The 27,514-nt window shown below is 29.5% G+C and overlaps 1 protein-coding gene across 1 annotated transcript; it reads left to right on the top strand.

Moving 5' to 3' along the window:
* Positions 1–118: 118 nt before the first annotated feature.
* On the top strand, positions 119–25,375 carry LOC107441276 (very long chain fatty acid elongase AAEL008004). Its single transcript, XM_016054475.3, has 7 exons — positions 119–333; positions 18,340–18,530; positions 19,519–19,599; positions 20,391–20,447; positions 21,750–21,855; positions 22,829–22,965; positions 24,189–25,375. Exons 1-7 carry the CDS (start codon positions 279–281, stop codon positions 24,594–24,596), a joined length of 1,035 nt encoding a protein of 344 aa, XP_015909961.1. The 5' UTR covers positions 119–278; the 3' UTR covers positions 24,597–25,375.
* The last annotated feature ends 2,139 nt before the right edge of the window (positions 25,376–27,514 follow it).

Genomic DNA, 27,514 nt, shown 5'->3' with positions numbered 1-27,514 from the left:
ATTCTGAAACATAATCGCAGGTAACAAAAGACACTGGCAAAGAAAATAAACCACTGGCGATTGGCAACCCGCGTGAATTCAGGGGCGCTACGATCGTCTTGACGTCAGCTACGCAAGAGTGCCCCGTATTTAAACGAAAATGATAGAAGCCAGTTCTCGTGGCACTTGCACATCGGATATTTATTAAGTCGGCAGGGGTGGTGTTTTGCCTACCCTAGCAAACTCCATTTTTAGATAGAATTTTAATTAGTTTTTCCGATATTTATTTTTCAGTCACTATGGCTTTATTGTGGTCAGTTGTTGATTGGTATAATGATTTCATGGCCTCTGGCGGTAAGTAAATTTCAATTTTATTTTTAAATGTTTTAAAGTTTTAAGTTTGGCACGTTTAATAATAAACTTTTGATAGTTCTGTTTTCTGGTAAGAAATTAATATGCAGGGTATCCGCACACCTGGAAAGTCGCAGTTTTCAGTTTTGAACAAAATTTGTCATGATTTGAACGATTTTTTTTTTTTAAATCGTGGGAATTCGTGGATTTAAGTCTCTGAAAAATCTCATTTAAAAATGGAATTTGCCCCCTCAATTTCAGTGTTCCAAATATCTGAATTTGTAACAAAATCCCCATTCCGTCAAATTTTATTAAAATATGAAATGTTCTTATGGTGTTCTTAAAAATTATGGCGTTCTTTCAAAACGAAAGAACATTTCTAGTGCAAATTATATTTTAAACTTCTGTGATTTCGGAATTTATGTATTTTTTATTTTTTTTATTTTATCAATTTAAAATTCCAGCTGACGCAAGCTAGTCATTGGCTAATTTTTTTTTCCAAATGAGAACACAAATCATGAGCCTTTCTTTTCTGATGAACAAGAAAAATATGTTTAGAGTCAAGTGCATCTTTTAATAACATATATAAATGTATAATTATGAAATAAAATTTAAGGGTCTTGATGATGTGCTTTTTATAATAAAATATTATGAATTTTAATTAATATAATAAACTACAGCTGAAAACTTTTTAAAAAAATTAAAGAAATTACTCTAATCGTTTTCACCACATTCGTTTTTCGCCACAAATGCATGCTCTTAAACCTGATTATATTTATTCATACAGAGCATAAAAAATTCATATTTGAAAACTGTTTTTAAAGTTCAGCATTTTACTAGTGATTATTACCTTTTATTTGACTGTTAGTCTTCTAAAAAAGGAGGTTTTTTTATTTTGAAATTAAAATGTTCACAGCTTTCGTGTAACTGTCACATGTACGACTTTCTCCTAATACATTAAAACTGATTTTTTTTTTCTAATTTTCTTGAGATAATTAAATTAAAAATCCAATTGAGTGGAACGCTTTCATTGAAAGCTCTTTAAAGTCCCCAGTTTCTCTCATTGCTCAAGTTTTCATTCAATAAAAGCAATGTTTAGCAGATTAAGACACAGCTCGGTAATTTCTGATTAAGTAACGGTTTCTTTTTTTCCCAGTGGATTTGTTGTGCTTCAGTTCGTTACCTGTGAACTCGTATCACTCTCATTTTTGCTTCGAATCGTGAAATTCAGAATTTCCTTACTTTCGTTTGTGATTTTTATGTCATCAAACTGAAATAGTGATTAATCACTTTCTGTAACATTCTAACTATTCCATACTGTATAAGTACTCTTGAACTAATTGAAGTGTATATTTTTTAGTTAACCAATGGCTATTTGATTTGAAATTTAAAATTAATCAAACCAAAAATTTTCGTCTAGTTTAATGAAATTGTAGCCACCTTCCTGGTTTTAGTTTCAAGTTGTAGCTGTTTCACTTATTGAAATAGTTGCAAGAGAATTTTTTATAAAAACAAGTCCTTCTGCTAAAAAATTATAAATGTGGAATAATGAATCGGTTATTGGGTTTAGCTAAACTTAAGTCTGCTAAAAAATCTCCGTGCACCACTTAAACTCCTATGCATTCCTCTATAAATTTCCTTTCCGGTTTTAATGATTTGTTTATTTCTTCACTTTATAGATATAAATCCTTCTAACAAGATACTGTTTAATCATTTTTGAAAAACATTTATCAAGGAATGTCTGTTTAGATGACTGGAATTATTCTACTGATTTACTTTATGTGAAATTGGTGTCTTGTTCAGTGACTTTAATTCAATGCTGGCATTAAATTTTCGAAAAATTCCTAATCATTCCAAGTATTCCCATATGTTTATTCTAAAAATATACTTTAAAAACTTAGTACAAACCTCCAGTTTTATACTTTGGCAATGTTTGACGTTAATACGAACGCATAATCCCATCTGCAAAATCAAGAAACCAATCATATGAGTAAAATTAACTCTTATATTTCTGATATTCTGAATCGGAAATTCAAGTAATGTTTAATAAGTATGAGAAGTCTAATATCGTTATTACGGACAACTAATTAATGTGGAATACACGGGAGTAAAGAAAACAAGGCGGATTTCCTGTTTCTTCCTTACGTTATGGATGAAGAGTTTCCACAGTAAGAAGCGACCTACTCGGTAAACCTCCTTGGATCATTTTGATCGAATATATTCCGGGACGATGGCCTGCTTTTTTAGCAGCGGTACCTACGGGCATTAGGCGGCGACCGGGATTCCTCTCGGTGACGTGAATTTGAGCTCAATATTAGTATTTTTTTGCTGTATTTCTCCTACGTTTCTGCATCTTCCTGCTTCCTGCATTGACAGTGGGGTGTTGAAGTGTTGGAATGTACCGTCAAGAAGTGATCGGAAATGTAAACAAATATAAACTTTTGACACTTGCATCTCGTTTTTGTTTCATCCTGATATTTGCTTGAGAAGGAGGGCAAAATATTTAGTCTCCCACATTTTGTCTGTTAAAATAAATGTATTTATTCTGAAGTTTCTTAAAATTATCTTCGGTTTGTGGACGTTAAGGCTACAGTGGACCTTTATATTGCCAAAAATTGATAAAAATTTCGTTTTTTTTTGTGGACATATTTAGACACTTGTTTCATTGCTTTTTCAACTGAATTTTTTTTTTTTTAAATTTCGTCATTTTTTGAGAAGTTATAGGGTAGTTTCGTTTTCACATTATGAAGCCACGCCCCTTTTCTTACACAAAAAGCTGTTTTTCTCAAAATTGAAATTTTGTTATGTTTCACGTATTCAAAATGTTCCAGTCGACTTTGTTTTCATCCTATTGAGATGAAATTTTTTTCTAGTTATTTATATGTATATTAGATTAAGTTTATGCATTTGTTTCTGTTTTATAACAAGTAATAAAAGAGTTATCGGGTTTCATGTACCTAACGACCTTTATTTTGAAACAAAAATCTACATGAAATTTGTTTTTTGGTCATAAATTTAAAATAAATTTAGGAAAATTCCTATATAATGCATAAAGCTTCTAACATTTATCTCTAAAAAAAGAATTTAAAAAAAAATAAATAAAAATTTTAATTTAAGCCGCTGGGAGCATTTTAAAATTGATGAAATTTTTTTTAAAAAATTTTAAATTTCTCAAAAATGGTCCAAATATTTTTTACAAAAATTTTTGCAAGGGCATATCTTGATAGAATACATAAGTTATAAAAAAAGTTTTAGTGTAGCATAAAAATTAAAAAAAAAATTTTTGAACGTCCACTGTAGCCTTAAGAATAAAGCTGTGGTAATAAGTAATGTAAAATTTTTATACCATTCTAAAGTTGAAGTAAACAAACGTTAACCTACATCTACGCAGGATTTAAATTTCGTTCCACGCATTGAATTTTATCATAAAGGTTAATTTTAATTCGCGTAACAGCACGTTTTATCACCCTTTACTTTATTGTTCCAAGGTTGTAAAATTTATGCGAGGAATGTAGAAGCTAAACTATTTGAGTTCTGAAATGTTAATAATTTAACAATTTAAAATGTAAACGGCGTAAGCTTTTGAATTTTAACATTTAACTTTTTCTTACTTTCAACTGTCTCAAATGTACTTATTCCAGATACACAAGTTAGAGGATAAAAAAAAAATTTAGTTGCTGAACTTGTAATGAGAAAAATAATATCCAAAAATTTCTAATGTGATGAATTTTTGTTTCATGGTTAAATTTTTTTAAATACATTCTCAATAACAAAAATTGTGTTTTTTCTCTTAACTACCGCGAATGTTAGGTTCAAATGCTAAATTTCAGTAATTGACAGTAAAATAAATTTTATAAATTTTTCAAAATGAATGTTCATTTCGTAACAATACTTTTAATTCATTTCATCAACACTTAACAGACTATTACTTTCAGCATCCAGGTTTCTTAAAACTAAATTTCTTAAAAAGTATTACACGAAGATCTATTAAATCAACACTATTCCTAATAAAATTCTAGCTAACGAAAAATTCTATAGAATAAAATATAAAAAACTACATGACCATAAAACTAAATTGACGTGGCGTAGTAAATATGCTAGAGTTCTAAAAATTAGTATATAAATGAGTGAGGTTCATTAAGTGCGTTCTTGACTAGTATGGAAATCGATATACATTTTAAAAAATAAGATTTAAAATTTTTCAAGTCTGAAGCACTGTTACTTATCCCAATATTACTTCATCTAGCTTTTACTTAAAGATTGTCCGACGGAATCTTATAAATTTTATCGGCTCTATTAGCTATGTGAATTTAACGAGTAAAACCCTAGCTATATGAATATTTCGGTAAGAGAGCATATCATTTAAATGAAATTTTAGCGTAATAAATATAAACTTTTAAAGATTATAAAAATCATAGTAGGTTAAGTTTTAGGTTGATTGCAAGTAAAGTATGGAAGCAGTCTAACACTACGCAATATTAACACTGTTACAAACTAATGAAATGCAAGCTTTCTCTAAACAGTAACTTTACTTGTAAGTATGGAATTTCGGAGATGTAATATTCTTACTTTTCAATAAATTCATGCTTCTGACGATTATTGATAATCATTCATCTTAAAGTATTTGAATGATTATCAACACTTAAAATTGTTGGCATCTTTTCTGTCCTTCACTCCATTTGAATGAGCACATTAGATTTTTTGTTATTGTTACCACTATTGATTGCATATTCTCCTTTTTTAATTAACTGAAATATCAAAATTTTATAACAAAATATTGACACAAGCGAAAGTAAGAAACATTAAAAATTTTCAAAGCCATGTGAAAACAAAACATTGTAAAGGGCTTTTAAATTTTGTAATATTACCGCCCCTGTTTTATTTTTAAAATTTTAAAAAAATACTTCATCTTGAAACAGTATTTTTCTTAAATGATATCAATACTAAAAGCAAGGTTTGGTTAATATTAGAACTGACCTATTTTAGAAAACATTTTAAGAGAACTTATGCGCGAATAGTGTTTAAGCGCTGCTATTAAAGTAAATGTAGCGATATGGCTCGTAAACCAACGTTTCAAAACAACTGAAAATTGTTTTTACTTTCAAATCAAACATCATTAAAATAAAATATTGAACGTAATTGCTGTTTTATAATCCTTAAACCCGAGACTCTGAGAAATTAATTGCGATAAATTGCCTCTTCAATTACAAAGAAATTTCGTACTTCCTACTTTATCGCACAAATTCATTGCGGAGTAATTTATTATTTCCCCGTGGCTGGAGCTCCTTCTTGAAACCTGTATTACCTAATCTAATGGGAAAATTTCACTGACCACAGAAAGTTGAGGCCGTTTTATGGGGTTTTCTTTCGCAATCTTGGTTAAGTGAAAGCATCTTTGAAATTCAATAAACTCGATCAGCTCTACCTGCAATTGACTAGAAGCTATATGAACGTGAATCTTTTTTTCTTTGCATTTTGTAAAACAAGCTTCAATTATGGGTATAAATGAGTTTTTGTTTACTACTAAAATATTGGGTAGGATAGTTATAATCACGAAAACAATGAAATTCGCATAGGAAGTCTGGAAAATTGTATCTCTTGGCTAAACGAGAAGCGTTAAGTTTTCAGAACGATTTTAATTGGTATTGAGATTAAGTAGGTAAAAAAATCAGTCTTCGGACGATGTGTGTGACTTCAAACTAGACATGAAGATACTGATTTAAAAATTAATCACTGTATATTTAGATGCCTCGTATACTAATTCGTTTTTTTTTTTTTTCCCTGATGCTCTTAGAGATTTTAACTCTTGACACACCACCGTCATTCTCAAAAACACCAATGGTATCTCTCTAGTGGAACTTAACTTTCATTTTACATTTAATTTGTATAGCTCATATTAGATGAGAACTTCATAGAGTATCTTTCAAAATACAGGTCGCTACTCTACAGGAATCTATCTCATCCTTGAAATAACTCTAAATATTTATATATTTTGGAGTAAGTTTCATCTAAATCTTACTTTATTAACCTAGATTTCTGCCTTCGCGAAACAAGGCAAGCTGTTAGTTTAGCATGTTTCATAAACATTCTAGTTTAGAAACATTTTATTATGAAATTTTAAAGAAATCTAACATGTCGACGCAATAAAATTCCTCACATCGAGGGAATTAACTAATTTGGCTTAAAAGCAATGAAATTGTGCCATTTTACTTCCAATAAAGCAAAGTGTGTGTGAATTGCCTTAAATTTCTGCGAATGTGGGGCTCAATATTTACTTAAAAATTTTATAGATTAAAGATTTAATTAGTAAACTTGAATCTAACCCATAAATTTGATAGTAAATTTTTTGAAAAATAATGATAGTAAATCTTTTTAAAAATTTCTTTGAGCAATTAGTGTTTAGCTGAATATTTTTAGACCATGGTAGGGTTAGTTTACGTAGATTCCTCAACCAATGGTGATTTCATAGCGTTTTGGTATATTCGTAACGTTGATTAATTACGCAATATCAGCCATTAAATTCGAACTCGTTACTATACTCTGCAAATCATCCAGACAATAGCTAATATTTGAAAGTATTTTTAGTATTGATCAGCTAGTTTTCTAATGGACAGCTACAAATTAGTTTCATTTTATAAAATTTCAATTCTCTAATTTAGTTTTCAAATAAGATTTACTTATTACCTTTCGACAACATACCGTTAAATGTTCGAAGCTTCTGCTTTGTATAAATATGGCAAAATTATTTTATTAATTTATAGCAACTTATTTTTGAAATTTAACTAACGGCATTTAATAACATTAACCGTAACGGGGTCAGGAGAAGCAAGGTCTTTGACCTTCATAATCTGACGTTCCTCGCAGATTGACCTTGCCCTGAAAGATGAATGCGTGTTCGCTTTAAGAATTGGGTTAAATTTTACCTGTCTGGTAATCATCGTGTTATATGCAGGGAATTTATAAGAAAACGGCTGCATCTCTTGGTGAAAAAATGACAAGCTAATTTAATTAAAGTTACGTATTTTTAACCTTAAACCTGAAGGTTTGTTTAAAAATTATTAACGGAATATACTTCAAGACATTATATCCCCTGAATATTTAAAGTTCATGGAACAGTTGTGAATAACTAAATGTAAAGATAAATCTTTCTTAAATGTGTAGAAGTAATTGTGCTTAATTTCGTAATTTGCAGAAAACTCTTTAAGAAAAGCAATATTTAATTTGTGTACTGTATCTGTAGTTTTCTTAAGCTTATTTTTATGCTTCATAGCTAGAAGCTTAAAAAATAAATTTTAAAAGAATGTAACATTTAAATCTTAACATTTAATTTTCACTCTTAAAAATGATAAGTTTTTAAATGTTCGTCAAATTCTTGAAATTGAGGTCCTGATCTACGACAAATAAAACTCTTAATTTTTCTAAAGGTCTTGCACAAAGGAATTGTGCACAGATTTTTAATGCTTGGTATTTCCTTGAAAAATACTTCCATGATCATTACAATTGGTTTTAAGATATCTGTATTTAAAAATCTGAATGTCGCGGAATTCAAAGCGTTAACTAAAATACTTTAAGAAATGACAGCGGCTTTAGCATATTGAGACATATTCTTTCACCATAATATTTTAAAATGATAAACTGTCTCCCTATCTTTAAAATAATAGTGCAAGTGAAAGCTATCTGAGTTTCTAAATTTTTAAAATTTGATAATAACTTTGGCTTCATGAACTTAATATTAGAATTTTATTGATTTAAGTTATACAATATTTGTAGTTTCCATAATTTTTCAAATTTTGGAATTTAGTAAATATCCGGTTATTGAGTAAATATTGTTTAACAAACACAATGCTCATATCAATCTTGTTTCTTTTACACGTTAATATGGAATGTTGTGAAATAATTGAAAATTACTGAATCCTTAATCAGCCAAAATGGGTCTGTTCGCCAGAAATTAAAATATTTGAAATTTCCTAATGTTTAAGGTATTTCCTAATGTAACATTTGAAACCATAATTTTTTTTTTACTTTTTCATTTAAGAATTTGTATTTGAAATTGTAAAATAATCATCGTGGTAAGTTCTGCAACTGAGTCATACGCTCGCTAGAAATAAGACTAATATTTAAACGCAGCAATCCGAATCAATGTTTCCCTATCTAACATCTCCGATCTAGTGAACATGAAGTTTAAGTAAATGTCTATCATTCTCATGCAATCTAGGATCGATTCAAACTTTAAAGCAAAATGAATTTTTCAACCAAAATATTTTAGAAATTTTCAGTTCATATGATATACGTGTAGTAATTTTTTTCAAGGTCTTGACTCTAAAATTGTTATCGGAGCGAAAATTCCTTCAGAAACGTTGATACAAAATTCAATAACATTTTATTAAGATTGAAACAAATTCAATTAAATGCAGTGTACGTAATATTCGTTAATAAAGTTCTTTGGAAAGCATGTATAAAAAAAAATTTGTTTTTCTGGTCTAACTCGTAATAAATTTAACGGAAGTCTGTTAAATGCTATTTCTTAAATGCCCAAATCTTTTTAAAGCCGAAATCTTGTTTTAAAGTTGAACACTATGCGACTAAATTGAATTAATTTCAGAAAGATGAAATTAATTTGATAGGAAGCTGTATTCATTGTAAAAGAGTAACTCTAAAGTCATTACAAATTTGAACTTAAAAGTAAATAAAATACTTACTTATCACTGTTTTATCGGCAAAAGTATATAGTTTTACATAAACATCTAATCAAAGTATTAAAATGTGCTGGTTGTCATACACAATTGATAAAGAAATTTGGAAATTTAAGATTAAAATCCTGAGCATATTAGAGAAACTTCAGCGAATAAAGAAATTTAACATTTTTTGTTGACGCTATTAAAATTTTAAAGTAAAACTAAATTTTTTTAAATTTGCTTCGAAATTTTACGATATTTTAAAAGCACTTAGTGTTAAAAGTATAAGATTATTTGTCTACTATATTTCCACTGAATTGTTTCTTTAAATTAATTTGAGTTTGGTCGAAACTTTCCTTCTGTTGAAAAAAAATTGACGCATCCAGTCACTGTTTAAATGACATTCGTGAACTTGTGATTTTTTCCCCTAACCATTTTTATGAAAACTGTAAATATTTTAGATCGCCCATAACGTCAGTGAGGCAATATTCAAATTCGTTAATGTTTATAATCATGAAACTTGCTCCGTGTAACCTTGACGCTGGGGAATTCGGTATTTTGAAGGTTCTTCAAAAATTTTGCAACAGCGTATTACCACCGCAAAACATTCTTAATTCATTTTTAGATACGAAGCTTAAGGAAGTTTAAGTTGTAATTAGCAATTTCTCGAATCATTGAGTTTGACTTTATCCCACCCCAAGGGGGAAATCGTGAATTGATACTTCTGTTGAATGCATTTGAATGAGTTCGGACTAGATAATAGCATTTTTAGCCTCCGCTATGAATGAATATGGGAATTTAAAAGAATTTAGACAAACGTAAATTTTCTTTGGTATTCGTGATCTTTAGTTCCATATTGTTTAGGGAAACTATTCATAACTAGTGCAATTAAAAGTTCTTAACTACTTAAAAATAGTGGAATATTAGAGAAATTATTAGGCTTTAAAATTTTTACTGCGAAATGGATGAGATTTCAGTCTGATTTGTTAAAAAATTCTTCAATTTTGTTTCTTAATGAAATTACTTTCCAATAATTCACTCTGTAGCATATTTTGTTTAAAATATAAAGCTGTTATATTGCTTATTTTTTCAGTTTGAATAATGTACTACCATAGGTTTAAGGTTTAAGTGTCTTATTTCCAGTATAATTCTAAACACCTGAAAGCGATAGCCTCAATATATTGCCCTGTTTGTCTCGGTTAAAGTACTCTTGAAACATGAGATTTTCAAATGGTACCGATGAAACTGCTAATGTTAACTTTAGTTTGGTATTCATTAAGGGGAATCCCTTTGCTTGTATAACTAGAACTACGTGATGAAATATTAAAGTTTGACTTATTGATTGAAGATGCGTAATGCATAATTGTAAGCTTATAAGAAAATATTTTGATTTAAATGAACGGTTTTCAAAAGAATTAAACGTGTAGTGTAAATTGCTTTATTTTTACTTGATCTTTATTCAAACTAAAATAGTATTTCAAATCTTAAACTACTGCGTGTTAAAACTTCATCTGAAATGTATGCAGCAATTATTTTTGACCTCTGCTTTCTCATACGTTACACAGATTTTGAAATTTATCTTTTTATTTCATATGAATCATTTAATGTTCCCTTTTTTACAAAATTTTTTCCTCTAACATTTTACTTAAAAGAAAATACGAACTGTCGGAAACTGAGTTCACACTTGGTCTTCACTCGTTGATACAAAACATAGAGGTTACATTCTGTTTGCGAGGAAAACTATTTTTTCGCTGTTCATATTGCTATTGGGTAAATAGGTCAACCCACTAAGTAAACAAGGAAGTTACCTAGTGGTGCGTCAAACCCCCCTTCCCTCCTATCATTTTGATACTTCAGCTTCCGATACACGTTCGATTAACGCACTGAGGACACGCGTGAGGAATGTTTATTGCGGGGGGGAAAGTTGATTAAATTTTAAGTCTTCACTTTCATCAGCTGTTCGAATCTTAAAACTAGTTTGGCGCGTGTGATTGAGATTCATACTGTCACTTGCACATCACTTGAGTTTAATTGCAAGTTGACTGGTCTAAGAAGTTTATTTTTTTAAAAATGTTGATATACTGTTTAGTGTCTAAATCCTAAAACCTAATAGGCTTGATAGTAAAACTGAATTTATGAATTCTGCATCATACATGAAATTTACTCCGATTTAAAATACTAGATGTTAATGAACTTTCGAAATAAACTTTTGTCTTTAAATTTAGCAAGTTATTGGAATTGAATGTATCTTTAAGTTCAGTCACTTAAACCCAGGCGTAATTTTTCATACATTCGCAAAGAGTTTATATACTTTCTAGGGATGTATTTCACAAACTACATTAAACTTTTCAAGCAATGAATTTAAATTTTCTTTGCGATATTTGTAAGCTGAAAATTTTCTTTTGAAATTTAAGATAGTTAATTGGCTTTAGATTAAGTACTTTCACGGATTTTTCATTGGTTAAATGTTTTCCTTTTTTTCAAGGCTAATATTAATCCCGTAATTCTACCATGAATGATTGTTAAAATCTTTTACAATCGTGCAATCTAATTTTACGCTGGGTAAGCAATTATCCTTCACTGCTTACATTTAATTTCCTATCAAATTACAAAAATTTTTTACTATTTTTTAAATCTGTAAAATTTTATCGCTTAAAATTTAATATTAAATTGTGTTAACATTTATGAAATAAAATGACTAGTAAAACTTTAGAGTAAAATTTTTGTTACAATTTTATCAGTCTAGACTCAGTTTTAAAGAGGAAAAGCCATGGGTATAAGGTATTTCGCAAGGTTAGAATCCATAATTTTTCAAGGAATCTATATTTAAAATTGTTTCTGGATTTACTATTAATTTGTTCTAGTCTAGCTACATTAATTATTACCTTTTCTGTAAACATTTGAAGTCTTAATGCATGCTATAAACAACAAAAAATTTCACTCAAGTTATTACTTTCAGGGGTCTGTTTAGAAGAAATTTGGGTCCGTTAACGGACCCTTCACAAAATATCTTTTCATAAAAACGGACCCTTCACAAAATATTTTAACTTAAAAACGGACCCTTCACAAATTTGTTTATCTTCATTATTGTTTTGTTAATCGAATAAACCCTTCCCAGGGCAGAAAACAAGGAAGATGGATGTAAACGAATTAAGTTTTGTCTTCGGCAGACGATTCTTCCATTATTCGTCCTAAATGAATATTCTGCGTTCAGCAGTATAGGCTAAATATCAAATGTTGCATCTCTAATTTAGAAGCAGCAATTGCTGTTTATTTTTGAAAATTTAATTTTTTTATTATAATTTTACAGTGCCGAGCATAATCTTGTATCTATTTACAATTTAAAAAGTCCTTGAAAAAGTCTTTTTTTGCAATAACGGACCCTATTTGCACAAATTCATAAAAGCGGACCCTGGTTGAAAGAATGTGAGTAATTTTTTCACAATTTCACGAAAAACGGACCTTTCACAAAATGTCTGGACAGACCCCTGACTTTATAAAACTTTAAAGTCATGAATATATACTACTCATGAATATATGAAATGTAGACTACGACATTAAAAGCGGACTTGTGCAGTGCCCAAACTATTTTATTTTTAGAAATTTTGAAACTTAACTTTATAAAGTTTTAATATTATAGGCTTAATTAATCTAAATTATAGGCTTAACCATATTAAGCCCATGCTTTAATTTTTAAGAATGAAGAACTTTGTGAACAATTGTCAAACATTAACAAGTTCAATTTAAGTTTACTTTTCCAGTATCAAAGTTAACGAGTTGGCTGAAAATGCTTCGTAGCGTTGCGTACTTTGTACTTACAAAAGTTCAAGTTTTGAAATGAAACAAGACTTAATGTGCAAATATGATTTTCTTTATTCAAAATTAAAGGCTTGTATACTTTATTTGGGATAAATTATATAATATTTAGAAAAAGCTTCACTTGTTTAGTTCTAGATAATTTTAATTTGAGTGGACAGTGACCTCTATTATTAAAGCGTAATTTTCGATTACACCTTAATGGATAAGTCTCGTCTTTATCAGGTCTTACTAGACTGGCAAATTTCAAAAGCACAGAAAAAATTCATAAAGTTTGGTTAATATTTTTGGTAAATGTTTTTATAAATCTAAACGACTATCAATTTTTTTTTATTTGAAACAATATGTCAACATTATATAGATGCAATTTCGAAGCGTTGAAAGTTTTATTGAAATTTTATCACTTATTATTTTTAAAATTATTACACATACTTAACTGTTTCATGCGTATGCAATCTTTGGGTCGGCAGATGAAATCATTGCTTACTCTTTCATTGATCAGTTACACCAATTGACGAAATTTAATTTTCCGGAAGTCAAAGTAAAAGGAAATATTCTGACCCAGAAAAGTTTTGGTGATTACTTTTCAAGTGAAACGTGATTAGAAATTTCCGAATTCTTTAGTTTTTATAGAGTGTAGTTGTAAAGTTTTCCTCTAGTGTCTTTAATCTTTATTAAATGTCTAATTTTTTAACCTTCATTCAAGTTGAGATGTCAAAGGCAATCTTTGAATATGTGTTGAACGTGATAAAATGAGAGTAAATTTGCAATAAATTAAAAGGAACTTGAGGTTTTTTTTTTTTTAGTTGCCTAATGAAGCAGAAGAAATTCCCTCTGAACTTAATGTACTCCCAGCCCAGTATAAGCAGTAAATAATCGATTTATTCCTTTTATATCAATATGTACATCCCTAGTTTTACACAAATGTAAGCTATTAATTTTGCAAGAGTGAAATGTGACTAATTTTTCAATTAAAGATTTACTTTCTTAGCTTCATGTTTAAAGTTTCGATTTTTATGCTTTAGGCGTACCTTTTTATTGATATAAGCAATTTTATGTTAAGTTTTATTTATAAATTAAAGAATACTAAAGTAACACTTAAAATATACTTTATAATCTATTAAAAGCAGATGAAAGTTAAATTTCCTATCTCTTATAAGAAACTAACGAGTTCTCTCTGAAATCCGCTCACTGTTAATTACGATATTCATAGAAAATATTTCAAATGGAAAAATCCATAAATTCTTTAAATTCAACAATTTACTTAAAAATTAAACTTGAAATTGAATGAAACTATGGGAAAACATAAAATTTTAAATCTTATTTTAACCTTCTAGAAAGTGCAGAGTTTTCAGAATTTGGTATTGTGTATAGAATATAACTTATATCACTAAACATAATCGAGTAATATACTGCCCAACCTTGTTGTTTTTGAAAGTAGTTTTAAATTATCTTGAAAATGGCAAGCATTAAGCTTTTAAGCAATTTTAACAAGTGTTTAGAATTCCACTTAGCGCTTAAATGCCGGTTAGTTTCTTAAAAATTAATGTTCAATAACTGAAACCAAGGAGACTATTACTGTAGAATCTTCAGATCACTATTGTATCTACATGAAGCGCTCTTCCGCATAGCTAAAGAAGCTGCTTCCAGCATTCAAAACACCCACTTCCTCGTCTGCTCAGCTGTAGCATCACTCTTAACCTCCTTTCACCTTTTTATTTTCAGTGGATTGTTTTAACGAAACAAATTATAGACAGTGAACTGAGTGACTCGGGAAGGTCGGATGTTTTTTCGCTTGACTGACCTTACCATTCATTTTATAAAATGCGTGTAAATACCGTACTTTGTCGTGCTTTAAAGGTGCCGGAATTTCATAAGGTTTATAGTCTGTAACAGTACATTACGATGAGGCGAACGTAAATCTTTTACACAATAAGATTAAGAATGTGAAATAAGATTAGAATGCGATATTGTATTTTGTCTAGTTTTTGCAAGAGTTTTAGTTTTTCCGAAAATTTTAGATACTCATTCATAAAATTGATAAATAATTGAAATTGTTACTAAAAAGTATAAATATTCATCAATATGTGTGAAAGTAAACTATGTACATGCCAAGGTCAATGTAGTTATAGCCTATTAATAGCCATAGCCATTACTTTATATAACGAATATATTAAAAACGTGGTTCGAATATACTTAATCAAATGTGCTATCCTGCTAATAAAATTTTTTCAATACACTGTTCATTTATGACAATACAATCATATTTCATGTTACTACCTTTCTTTGCAATTGCTCTAAGAGAAACCAATTTGATAATTTAAAATTTTATCAAGGAGTGTATTAGTGTTTAGAATACCACTGAAATGTTTTAATCATTAGTAAAATACTAAGCTCATAAACGCGTCAAATTTAACTAGCTTTATTTTGCTTGGTATCTTAAGATCTAAACATGCTCTGCAAAGACCAAGACAATGAACCGGAGTGATATATTAGTTTTTCGCGACACTCATCTCAATCTTATCCTAGTGTTACTAGATTCTTAAATAGCATCTGTATAAAAAATTTTATTGGAAGCCAGTCTAATCACTAAATAATTGAATAACAAGAGTAGGACATACAAACAAGTTGCAATATTAAAGCTATCAAATCATTCCTCCAAAGCTTTGTCGGTAAATCTTGTCGCCATTTAAAAGCCTCGGTAATATATTCGACTAAATCATCGCTAAGAATAATTTGCAATGCAAAGTTTAACATTCTCTAACACTAATCTGGTTACTTAAATGATATTTCACATGAAAAAGTAATAATAATTTAACATATTATTCAGTAGCTTTATGTATTTTAAATTTCACAATAAACCTTATAATCTTGAATTGACAATTGCTTTTTAAAGTATTTCCTAGACTTATTGAAATCTTTACAAATCTATCTCGTGATGAGACTCGTCCTTCCACGATTGAAGAAGATCGGAAGATGGTGAATTGAACATGACCTAAATATAGATTGCGTAACCAGTTTTCTCTACCTTATTTCTGTATCGCCTCTGGATTTAAATTCTCTAGGGGAACGGATGAACAAATTGATTCTATTTTCTCAGTAAAATGTCGGTCACTCTTGGCAACACCTGTGCAATAGAAAATTATTTAATCGCACGCTTTCATTCTGACTAGATAATTCTCTTAATTTTTCTTATCAGTAATTTTAACTGATATTTTCCTCAAGTTTAATGCCTTTCATATCAGCTATAAGAGCACATTTTGGATTTTGTGCCATTGAATACTACATTGAACTCTAGAAATTCTATAAAGAACTCCACACTTATCTGTTAGCCTACAATAATTTTTATAATATGGACCATAATATCTTTGAAGAAGCATAGTGTTATTAACTATCGCTTTATAACAGTGTGCTCCATTACTTTATTTAACTTAGGATTAGTACAGTATAGCAGTTTCCGTCTCTTGTATTATTTCTCTTAATCTAATCCAATTAACTCCATGAGAATTTTATTTAAGACATTTTGATTAACGTGTCGTCTAACTATAAATTTTAAAATTATTTAAAATAACAATTTCTTTATAGGTCAATAAAATGCCTTTAATGTTTATCCTAAAAGCAATAGGAAGGTGCCGTTAGGTTTGCGTAGCGCTTGAAATAGCTATCAGCATGAATGATTTTTGCCCAAGGATGCAAAGCATTAAACATGGTGCAAGCAATAAGATTGCATGAATGAGCTTTTTAAAGAGCACTTTTGTTCCATTTGATTCTTTTCAAGCTAGTTTTGCTTAACGCTTTCTCTCACTCGCGAGTGTTTCTACTGTTAGAAGGCGATAAAACTGCAGAGCGAATTATTTATGACGTAGGAAATTTTTACTTTTGTTCGTCACTGTTTGAATGATTTGTTACACGAAAGCACGAACAAGTTTCTTCAAGTTCATCTTGTTTAAATTTACACCAGATGAGAAATGTATTCAAAAAGGATAGAAATTTACAAAGTTCTAAGACTAACAAAAATATTAATTTATCTAGGATACAAGTTACTATTAAATCTAGTTAATTTTTGTAAGATGTAGTGATCACAGAAATTTCTAACTTATCACGTGTTCAATTTTAATTGATTGCTGGTTCAGCTTTCCTTTAGATAGAAAGTGTACTTTTAACACAAGCAGTTCTAAACCATATAGCAATTAGTATCTAAAATAATTAGCCCAAGTTGTATCCTTACGGACTAAATATATAGAAAATGATTGTGAAAGTTCAAAATTTTCCATAAGATTAGCTACATCTGTTCATGGCTGTTCTCTAAACTTTAATGAGACCATTATAATCTTAGATTCTTCAGTTCCTACCGCCACCAACAAGTCTAAGAATCTTTTCATGCTTTCCAGCTTTTATTTTTGGATATGGAGTCGTTATGAAATAATCAGAAGTCCGTGTTTAAATTTTCGCTTAATAGATAGATCATGTCAATTTACACTGAAGAAAAACGTTTGATATTTAATGCTCTTGATACTTCATAAACTATTCTCCCAGAGCTACAATTCTGTCCCTAATATACTCCTTAAATGCAAATTCCCCTCCAACGTTTATTTGCAGGCTAATGATTACAAAAGCTAAAAATATGCCTCTCGCATTGACAAAGGTAAATTGAAACTAGTCCTCTAATACAAAAGGAACTTTGAAGAACAGTGTTGCTCAAAAGCATTAAATGTCAATTGTTTACGTCGAAATTTTCAGCTTTTATTTGATTATTTATCCTTCACAATCAACTTTTGATCTACCTAAGTCATTAGAAAATGCATGTATACCCTAAACTTCTAAGGCATGCAAAAATTGCTGTATCTGAAATTTATAATACAGAACATTGATGTTTTAGTTATTTTTACCTCTCAGGACTAATCTAAAAGTTATTATTTGTTTGTTTCAAATAGTTTTAAATCTGATATAGTTCCAATTGGACGAAACAAATTTCCCAAAAACTAACATGGGATAAGTGTGTATTGTGCTTCTAATTCTGTCTCGTATACTGTAATTTGAAGATTAAAATGTCATATAAATTTTAATGCATCAAATTTGCACATTATCTTTGCATTTATCTTTTAATTGACTACTTTACTACTCACGTGCAATTGAATTCTTAATGTTATAAAGTTATACCAACCTTTTTATTAACAGACAATATGGTATTTAAAATGAAAACTGCACAGTAGTTTGAAGTTAACCTTAAGTTATTTTATTGAAAATAAATTTTAATTTCAGTTATGAATATTTACATTTAGCTTGTTTACTAAAAATACCAAAGTTTATAAGTATTGATTCATAACAATAAACAACAAAGATTAAGTAACAGATGGATAAGTAAGAAAAATTTTCTTCCTACAAAAGATAGTATGCGCATTAATAAAATTTTCAGTCATCACTATAAAGTTACTGTACTTCTCTTAAAGATAATATATCCTCACGTCTTAAATTTAATTCAATTTAATTCTTTTACTAATGTCCATTTTTATTTCAGACAGCAGAGTTCAAAACTGGCTGTTTATGCAAGGTCCTGCTCCAACTCTTTCAATATGCCTTTCGTATGTTCTATTTGTCAAATACATTGGACCCTTTCTTATGAGGAACAGAGCGCCACTGAATATCAGATGGCTCATGATCTTCTATAACTTTGCCATGGTCGTCATCAGCACTTACATTTTCATGGAGGTTTGTTTTATGAACAATCTGTTGCCTACACATTTTAAATTCAGTAAATCGCTCACTGTTATTTTCAGCTTATTTGGAATCTTAATTCACATGTGCATTGAGAAAAATAAGTTTAAATTATCCTTAACTAGTAATTTAATGCTGTTTACACTGTTGACATTAATTTTTCGTGAAGCTACCTTTTCCGTGAAGCTACCTTTTTGGCCATCGGAACCTTATTAGATGAAGTCTCTTTAATCCATCACTGATTTAAATAAAATAGAGTTATGAAAGTTTAAAGATTACGTAAGAATAATTAAACATGAAACCTGGTTCATTAGTTTTCGACTTATGGAAGCCAGTTAATAATTCCCTAACTGTCAAGCCATAAAAAAAAATTTTATTTGATCAATTAATATTACCTATCGAGGAGGCTAATGGAATTTTCAGAGATAGTATTTATGGGATATTTGTTTCAAATGTTCATTATTTGTAACTCTTTGTTTCCTTATTTCCAAATTTACGATAAAGTTTTAAAAACTAAAACCTGTTTTTTTTTGTGGGGGAGGGGTCCAATAACGTCGAAATCTCATGTGAAAGGCTTAAAACATTGAGACTTCAAAACTTGTTTTAATAATTGTTTTAGCATAATGTGTTATCAAACTTCCTGCACCTAAATCATTATGAAATTGACTATCACACTGAGAATTAAATTTAAACGTTACCATTTTAAGAACTAAAACCTCATGCGTATCTTAATTTTTAAGGAATCTTATAAACTCTGATAAAAATATAAAAAACGAGATTTCAAAATATTCAGAACTTTTTTCATTGTTTATAAATTGAAATTACCTAAAATTGTTGAAGTGAATTTATAATTATTTTAGCTCAATTAAAGGTGTTTAATTTTAAAATCATTAGAAATTTGTGTTCAACCAATTTCCTTGTTTGCTTAATATTTTAATTTACTATGCAATTTCAGTTTAATAAAATTTCGTTTTTTTTTCAGTTGGGATTCTTGGGTTGGTTTTCTAAATACAACTGGAAGTGCCAACCTGTCGATTACTCGGGAAGTCCAGATGCCACAAATGTAAGTAGTATATTATTGGTAAAATTCATTTTCAGCTCTTTAAATGTTTTTTAATCTTACTAATTGTAATTATTAACTCGTAAATGGGGTCTCTGAAATTTTATATATTGATGGACTAAAAAATGCCAAAATATTGCTCTTAACTGCAAGGGTGGGATTTCTAGCTTTTGAATGCAGGCAAGTTTAGCTTTGCTTAGAAAAATATTTAACTTATAAATATTAAGACTTTATTCAACTAATTCTTATAAATATGTTTCATGAAAAGGAGAACATTTCTAAAATTATAAAATTTTAAATTGGGACATGTATTTGCCTTTTAATAAAACATATTCCAGTAATCGTCAGTTCTAAATTTTCCTCTTAGTTTAGTAGATTCAGCGCTGTTATTTGCTGTTGTAGTGTACTTACTGCATAAAAGCTACAATCTACTAAATTCATTAAATCTTTTTTTAAGCAACAAGTCTTAACAATTAGTCTTGTTGAGGAATTATTTCAAATTTTAACTAACATTCAATTTTCATGAAGACTTTTTAAGTGACAAATTTTCTATTCGAAACCAAATTCACAACCATGCAGTTGGATACCAGAAGTTAAATTTATTTTTGGTGTTCGGCCAATGGTCTAAATGGAGACTTAACGCTCAGCGTACCATGGTCAGACCAGCAAATTATATAATTCTTGGTTTATTGTACGCATGGAAAGAAATGTCGTTTCTTTGAAAATTTGATCGCTTTAATTTTTCGTTCAAATCTTAAACTGTTTGTTCTTATCACTTCGATTTTATTTTCTAGATGGCACATCTAGCTTGGTGGTATTATCTTTCAAAGTTCCTGGAATTCACAGATACGGTAAGCTTGATTATTTTTCTAAATAAACATGTTCGCTAAAGTTCATCAGTTTTCTCATAAAACTTAGTAGTTTTTCAAATTAACTGGAAATTTTAAAAAATTATAAGCCAAATTTATATAAACTAATGTTAAGGCTAAACTACGTTAAGAACAGATTTCAATAAATCCATCAAAGCACTTTTCTATGGAAATTTAAGTTTATAATTTAAAGTTAGTAATTTATAGTGACTATGTATTTAGAACAAAGTAAAGCACTTCTATGATAAGAAAATTCTGTTGATAGTTTTGATTTAAGATTGAATCCACAATGAAGGTGTACTCTATCGCAAAGTGAAATGTACACCTTCCAAAAGTCGAATGTACACCTTTACACATTACATTCAAAATATCAATTTATTCAACAAAAAAAAATTTCTTATTAACATGTTTTTATGTATTCTATTGTCAGTAAAATACATTTAGCTTTAAGTAATATGCTTGATAACATTTAATAAGGCTTTATTTCTGTGCCGTGTTTTACGACGGTCCATTTGTCTATTTCTGATAATAACGAATGTTAGTGTTACTTAAAGCAATTCTTATTTTACTCTTTTAGTCTAATAATAGTAGGATTTTAAAAAGTAAATTCTTCGTTCGGAAGTAAAATTCTCTCTTTACAGTAAAACTTTTCTCGAACAAGATTTTTGAACTTTTGACTTTTTCATGATTTGTGCGGTGTCTTGTACTATGACTATCTGATAAATTATGACTTTTGCACAAAATTTACAAGGATTTGTTTTGAACATTTTGGCTGCCCGTAGAAGTTTTCTCTATTTTTAAGTTTTTTAATTTAAAAGGTTTAATTTATCTTTACATAAATTAAGAAAAGTCCTAATAAAGATAGGGTATGCTTTATGTTATATATCATTATATTAAGTTTTGAAACTTGTCATAATATCTGTTTACTCGTTTGTAGGCTGCGATTACCTATAAGTTCATTAATTATGTGTGCGTGAATAGTTTACGCAGAATCAGACAAATTTGAAAATTATAGTTATTTGGTAGAACAAGATTGAAAGTTGTACATTATATGTGAGGCATATTATGAAACTCTGTACTAATTAATTTCTTGCAAAAATGAAGTAACTCTAAAATTAGAAATTAAGATTTTTAAGTTTAGAAAGAAATGGAATGAAAGATTAAATTCCTGGAATTCTTGAAATTTCATAGAATAAGATTTTCTTTCGTAATAGACCTTGACGTATAACTGAATCGGAATAGTTTTAAAATATATGGTGTTTAACTCATCTTTATTCGTTGTAGATATTTTTTGTTCTGAGAAAAAAGTTCAGCCATATATCAACTCTTCATGTTATACACCATGGGATTATGCCAATGAGTGTATGGTGGGGCGTCAAATTTACTCCAGGTAAGTCGCATCAAACTTATTGCACTAATTTGATTTCTAAAGTAATCTATGCATTAAAAAAACTAAATTTTTTAACTTTATTAGAAAAAATTCACGCCTGTGCTAATAATCACTAAATTTACTTCCTATAATTTCTTTTGAATTCATGAAGACTTTTATTTTTAATTTCCCCTTAATAACTATACTCAAAGACGACTCTGTGGTGTTATGGGTAAATTTTACTCAAATTTTTTTTAAATAATCTCAGGCAAATATGGTATCGATTCGAACTTGACTATTACACCGTTGCGGCTATCTAGCTAAATTTAACAATCAACCCGGAAGACCAGAGTTAATGGCGCAGATCCTTATGCAATCCTACAGATTTGGTATTTGACTTAAATTTTAAAAAAAAAATACAAAACAATTTAAGTTTGAAATTATGGAAAATAAGAGTTTACTTCGTTTTAATTAGAAATAAAGCGGCAAATCCACAATTTTCTGTGCTCATGAACAATCTTAACCAGCTAAGGACTTAATTTTAGAAATTCCTTAGCTGGTGCGTAATTAAAACAAAACCTTGGCGTGTATTTATGCACGTAAAACGTAGGGCAGATGATCCTATTATAAGTTTTACGAAAATTTACAACCAAGATTTCCTTAACAATTATAATTCATTTTTTAACCAAAGCGATTCCTACGTTATAACTGGATAGTTTGTTTCGGGCCATGAGCCTCACTCCCAGCATTGCAATATAAAATACTTAGCGCTTCTACTGGTAATGTAGAAGAAACTTGCAACCAAATATTCTTGTATTTTATTGGTATTTTGAGATTTAATAGTAAAAATGAATTTATTTTACACAGCGTGCCATATGCACTATAATAAAAATTTGTTCTGACGTGTATACACGTCAAGCGCCTTTAACTTGTTAAAAAAAAGTTGTCAGTGATGGTTGTCGGTTGCTCATAAATATTATAAATATTTTTTCAGGTGGCCACAGCACTTTCTTTGCCTTTGTAAACTGTTTGGTACACATAGTGATGTATTTCTATTATGCTCTTGCTGCTATTGGACCCAGTATGAACAAATATTTATGGTGGAAGAAATATATGACTGCATTCCAGATGGTAAGAATTCTTCTCTTTTCGTTGAAATTTTACAATTGGATTATCTAAAAGCTGAATATTTGCTCTTATGCAGGGAAAAATAATCTGATTTAACGAATCTGTAACACTACGTAAACATGCACAAAATCGAAAAAGTATATACCGTAATAATTAAAAATTGAAAAATTTCCTTTTTATTGCTCTATATTTGATTAAAAGTTTTTAGAAGTTGGTTTAATCAAAGTTAACTGCACTAAAAACATCCGATCCATAAGGATCAGAAATGTTGCTATTGCTTGCTGATGGCTTTTCCCTAATCTAGCAATATTCCCGATAAATTGCCTATAACTTCACTGTTATTAACTGTAAAAGATAACACGTGGTTTTCAATAACTTTCGAAATATTACTTCAGTGACGTTGTCCTCACTTTGCCATTCACGTTTATTATATTTACTTACGGGCACTAAAATCTGGTTAATTTTTAAAGAACAAAAATAATTCAGTGAAACTAGTTTTTGATAAGAGCTTAAAGTACGAAACCACCTATTTAAATAATTGAAAAGAGAAAGACAGTCATTTAAACTGCAAAGGTGCGCAGTTCTTTTACTACAAAAATCTGTTCTCACACCTCATCCGAAAAATTATGTAAGGATTTTTAGGACTGAGGCTAAAATTTGCTTCTTTCATCCACTGCCCGAATTTCAGAATTTTAGAACAAACTGTTCTGAAGTTAGATCTTGTTCCTTTTATAAATGATAAAAACAGGATACCCCACTGACTATTCGTACAACAATCAGTTGGCTCAGAAAATATACTTAGTATTAGTTGACTTGTTTGATGGAAAAAAGTTTAATATTTATTTATTTAATTATATTTCTCAATTTTATTTAAATTTTAATCTTAAAATTTCAAAATTTAGTAAGCGACAACCAAATCTTTTGCAATACCTTGTGATATAAGTTATCGGTCGAAGCATGTAGCATAAAAATGTAAAATTTTCCTCTTACAATTTAACAGTCTGTTGAACTATATCACTATACAAAAATAACTAGGTGAGCCTATTCTACCATAAAAATTTACTGCATTATTGTATGATATTAAATATAAGAACCATTGATATATCAAATGAACCTTTTGAATAAGTTTTGCAGTCACATTAATTGAAAATCTGCTCTAAAGTGCAAGCTCTTGACATTTCCTATATTTCCTTGTTTCTTTCAGTTAAGTTATAAATTTTTTCCAGGTTCAATTCATTGCCATCTTTGTGCACTCCTTCCAACTGCTGTTCAGAGAGTGCAACTATCCTAGAGGTTTCATGTGGTGGATTGGATTCCATGCTGTCCTCTTCTGGTTCCTTTTCGCAGACTTCTACAAGAACACCTACCTCAAGATCAAACGAGCTAGAAAAGCGTCCCTAAATGGCTCTGCTTACACCAATGGTAAATCAAAATCAAATGGAATAGCCAACGGACATGCAAATGGTAACGGAGTTTCTAAACACAATGGTACGAATGGAGTGATCAAAAATGGATCATCCGTACAAAATGGCCACCACGTGCCTTCTGAACCTTACACAAATGGCGTCACATCAAATGGACATTCAAATGGTGTTGTGCACAGGACGACAACAGCATCAACTGAAAATGATTAGCCCTTTAGAGTGAACAAAAAAAAAAACTTTTGATCGCCATGGATAAATTTTAAGTCTGAATCCTCGCCAAAAGACTTAGCACGAGATTGCTCAGTTACAGTGCCTTAATGTCATTGTGTTAACTTTTACACTTGAACATAATTATTTAATCTTCATTTGTGTATGTGAATATCCCCCCGACTTGATAATATCCTGCGCTGTTTCTGAACAAAGCAATAATCGTGGAATTGGCGACTTTTGCCAAGTGCAAACCCATATTTATTTTGAAAGGGTTCATGCAATGAAGTTGCTTGAAGCAACACAAAGCACAAAATTCCAGTCAAGTGCAAGTATCTAGTTTTATGTAATTTATTGAATATTTAAATTTTAAAATTCCATTGTAACAAAACTACGATTTTGTTGCACCTAGAGAAACGCCCGCAAGAACGTAAATTTGTAGATGTCCACATCGGTCTTTAGAGGCAGATTTGAACAACGCGGAACAAGTTTTGCGCTGCTACATTGCTATGCAGTTTAGTTGTAAAATTTTAATAACAATAGTTTTTAACCTTTTACTACTTGTGTTCCAAAGATTTTAGGAGAATTCCATTTTTAATGTAGAAGTGTCGCAATACTTCTGTTCTCTGGTGTCAAATTGTAATGTTTTGGGGGACCATAAACATTTATACAACTTGTACAGTATTTTGAACTCCAGAGTTTTAATTTGATGCCTTTAAAATTTACAGTTTGTATTTGCCTTATTGTGTGAAAAAATAAATGTTTATACTTTGTACTTTCAATGTGTGGCTTATTAAGAGTAATGTATAAGTTCACAATATTCAATGTACGACTTTGAACACATCATTACAAATTATTTGCGCAAATCAATTGACAATTCCTCTGACTGGAATGCATTCGACTAGCACAATAACAGCCTATTTTTATCTTAAAGGCATAATGTCTCGTTCTCTACTTTTCTAGAAATTATCATAACCTGAAAGAGTTACGCGTTAACCTGAAGGTATGAGTTTATAAAATCAAGAAATTATTAGTCTGCTCGTGTAGTCCTTAATTTTAAAAGTTACTGTATTTATGCATCAAAAGCACGTTCAATTTACGGGTATTAAAAAAAATAATAAGCTATCAGTAAAATCCAAAATTTTATTTTGAAATGTTACATAAATTTGAACTCCTTTTTTTATACTAGGTTTTAAATTCCTAAACAAAATTCTTAGGCCAGCTTTTAATTTATTCTTTTAATAGTGACATTAAATTAGTTCAAAAATAGGTTAAGTTGAGTTAAGGTCACATGCGTCCCTTAATGTCCAGTAGAATCAAAACTCTATTTAAACAGTACAGTAGAATTTTTATTCTGCAATTTTTATTAATGTCTATCTCATGTTAAATAAGTTTAGGAAATTTTAAAGTCCAAAACATAAATACAAATATTTATACTAAAATGTACGCCTGGGCTAAAGTGAATTGAAATTGTCTGTATTGAAATTCTTGTTAAAAATTAGAAAATTGCATCCTAATTTAAAGAATATACTCGCACCTTACTCTCCGTTTTAACTTTCCATATTTATATTCGATATAATAACTCGCGGCTGCATCTGAATAAGTTCAAGATATTGAAGCAATATAAAGTTTTAAAACCGTTGAGGCATTCGCAAAAAACAACTCTAAGAAATTTAATTTGGCATTCTCAAGCTTGAGAATTCACTTTAAATTACAGCGTAAGTTTTAACCGCCGCTCAATTCGAACGTTCTCTTATGTAAATTAAATTGAAAATAGTGAAACTATAGAATGGCGAAGTGTGTAGTAAAACTTTCAGAAAGCTAGTGCGGAAGAGTTAGGCATTTATTTTTTTACTTTTCCATCTTAAATAAGCAATATCGGAAGAGTCGATATAAAATTTTGGAACTTCTCGAAACTTAATTTTTTGGCAACTCTGTTTTGATTACTTAAGAGGGTGAAAAATAAGTTTGCTTTAAAGTTGTGCTTTTAGTTTATAGTTTCATTCTACGTATAAGTTCTAGTCTTTTTAATGCAAAATGACAATTGTTTCAACTTTATTTTACATTTTATAAACGTTTTAATTAAAAAGCCCCTTAATTTATTAAATATGGAGACATTACGGTTTTACTAAAACTGAGTAATCTGAAGAAAAAAAATTACTGAACTTAGTTGCAAAACACCTTTATCTCCTCTCACATATCAGATGGGTATTAGTAACTAGGTTTATTTTTTGATCGAAAAAACACCATACATATCGGGCTGGTGATTGAGATGCTTATGCGTTTGCACACATAAGGAGGAAAAATCTAAAAATTTGGAGAAAAATAGTTCATATGCCGAAATTTTGTGTGTGAATAATTAATTGAAATAGATTTTTCAGTTTTATCTTCATTGCACCAGCAGTAGATACAAATCATAGAAGCACAAGTAATTCGGATATAAAATTTGTCTACATCCATGTAAATCTACGAATAATTAGATTAACACAATTCCCTCAGCTAGTTAATGTTTTGAATACTTTCATTTCCTTTTATTTATTGAAATGTGTTTAATTAATCCCTGTTACCAAATTTTTTAAGGTTGATGTGCTTTAAAGCTTTTTCATAACAGTTATGAGAAAGTTTTAAAAAATATTCAGAACAATGAAATTCAATTACATCCGTTAAAGAATTTTATGCAAGTTTTTAAAAAGTTTTTTAAATACTTGAGATAAAATTAAGTAACATTTCAATAAGAAAAAGCAAACAAAAGTATACTTATGTCATTTAATCCACTTAAGAATATCTTTCTTTCCCTGCTGAGAGGGACCCTTAATGCCCTTTAAAAAAGGATCAAGTGTAACATTGCGTAAATGTAACCTGCTGTGATCTACAAGTATTGTTAAAAACTTCCTTCTAAGGGGCTAAGGCTAAATTTATGT

This window comes from Parasteatoda tepidariorum, chromosome 4 (genome assembly GCF_043381705.1).
Source record: "Parasteatoda tepidariorum isolate YZ-2023 chromosome 4, CAS_Ptep_4.0, whole genome shotgun sequence".
NCBI classification, from domain to species: Eukaryota; Metazoa; Arthropoda; class Arachnida; order Araneae; family Theridiidae; genus Parasteatoda; species Parasteatoda tepidariorum.
Note: the sequence above shows the minus strand (reverse complement) of the source record. Positions and strands in the feature narration are given on the sequence as shown.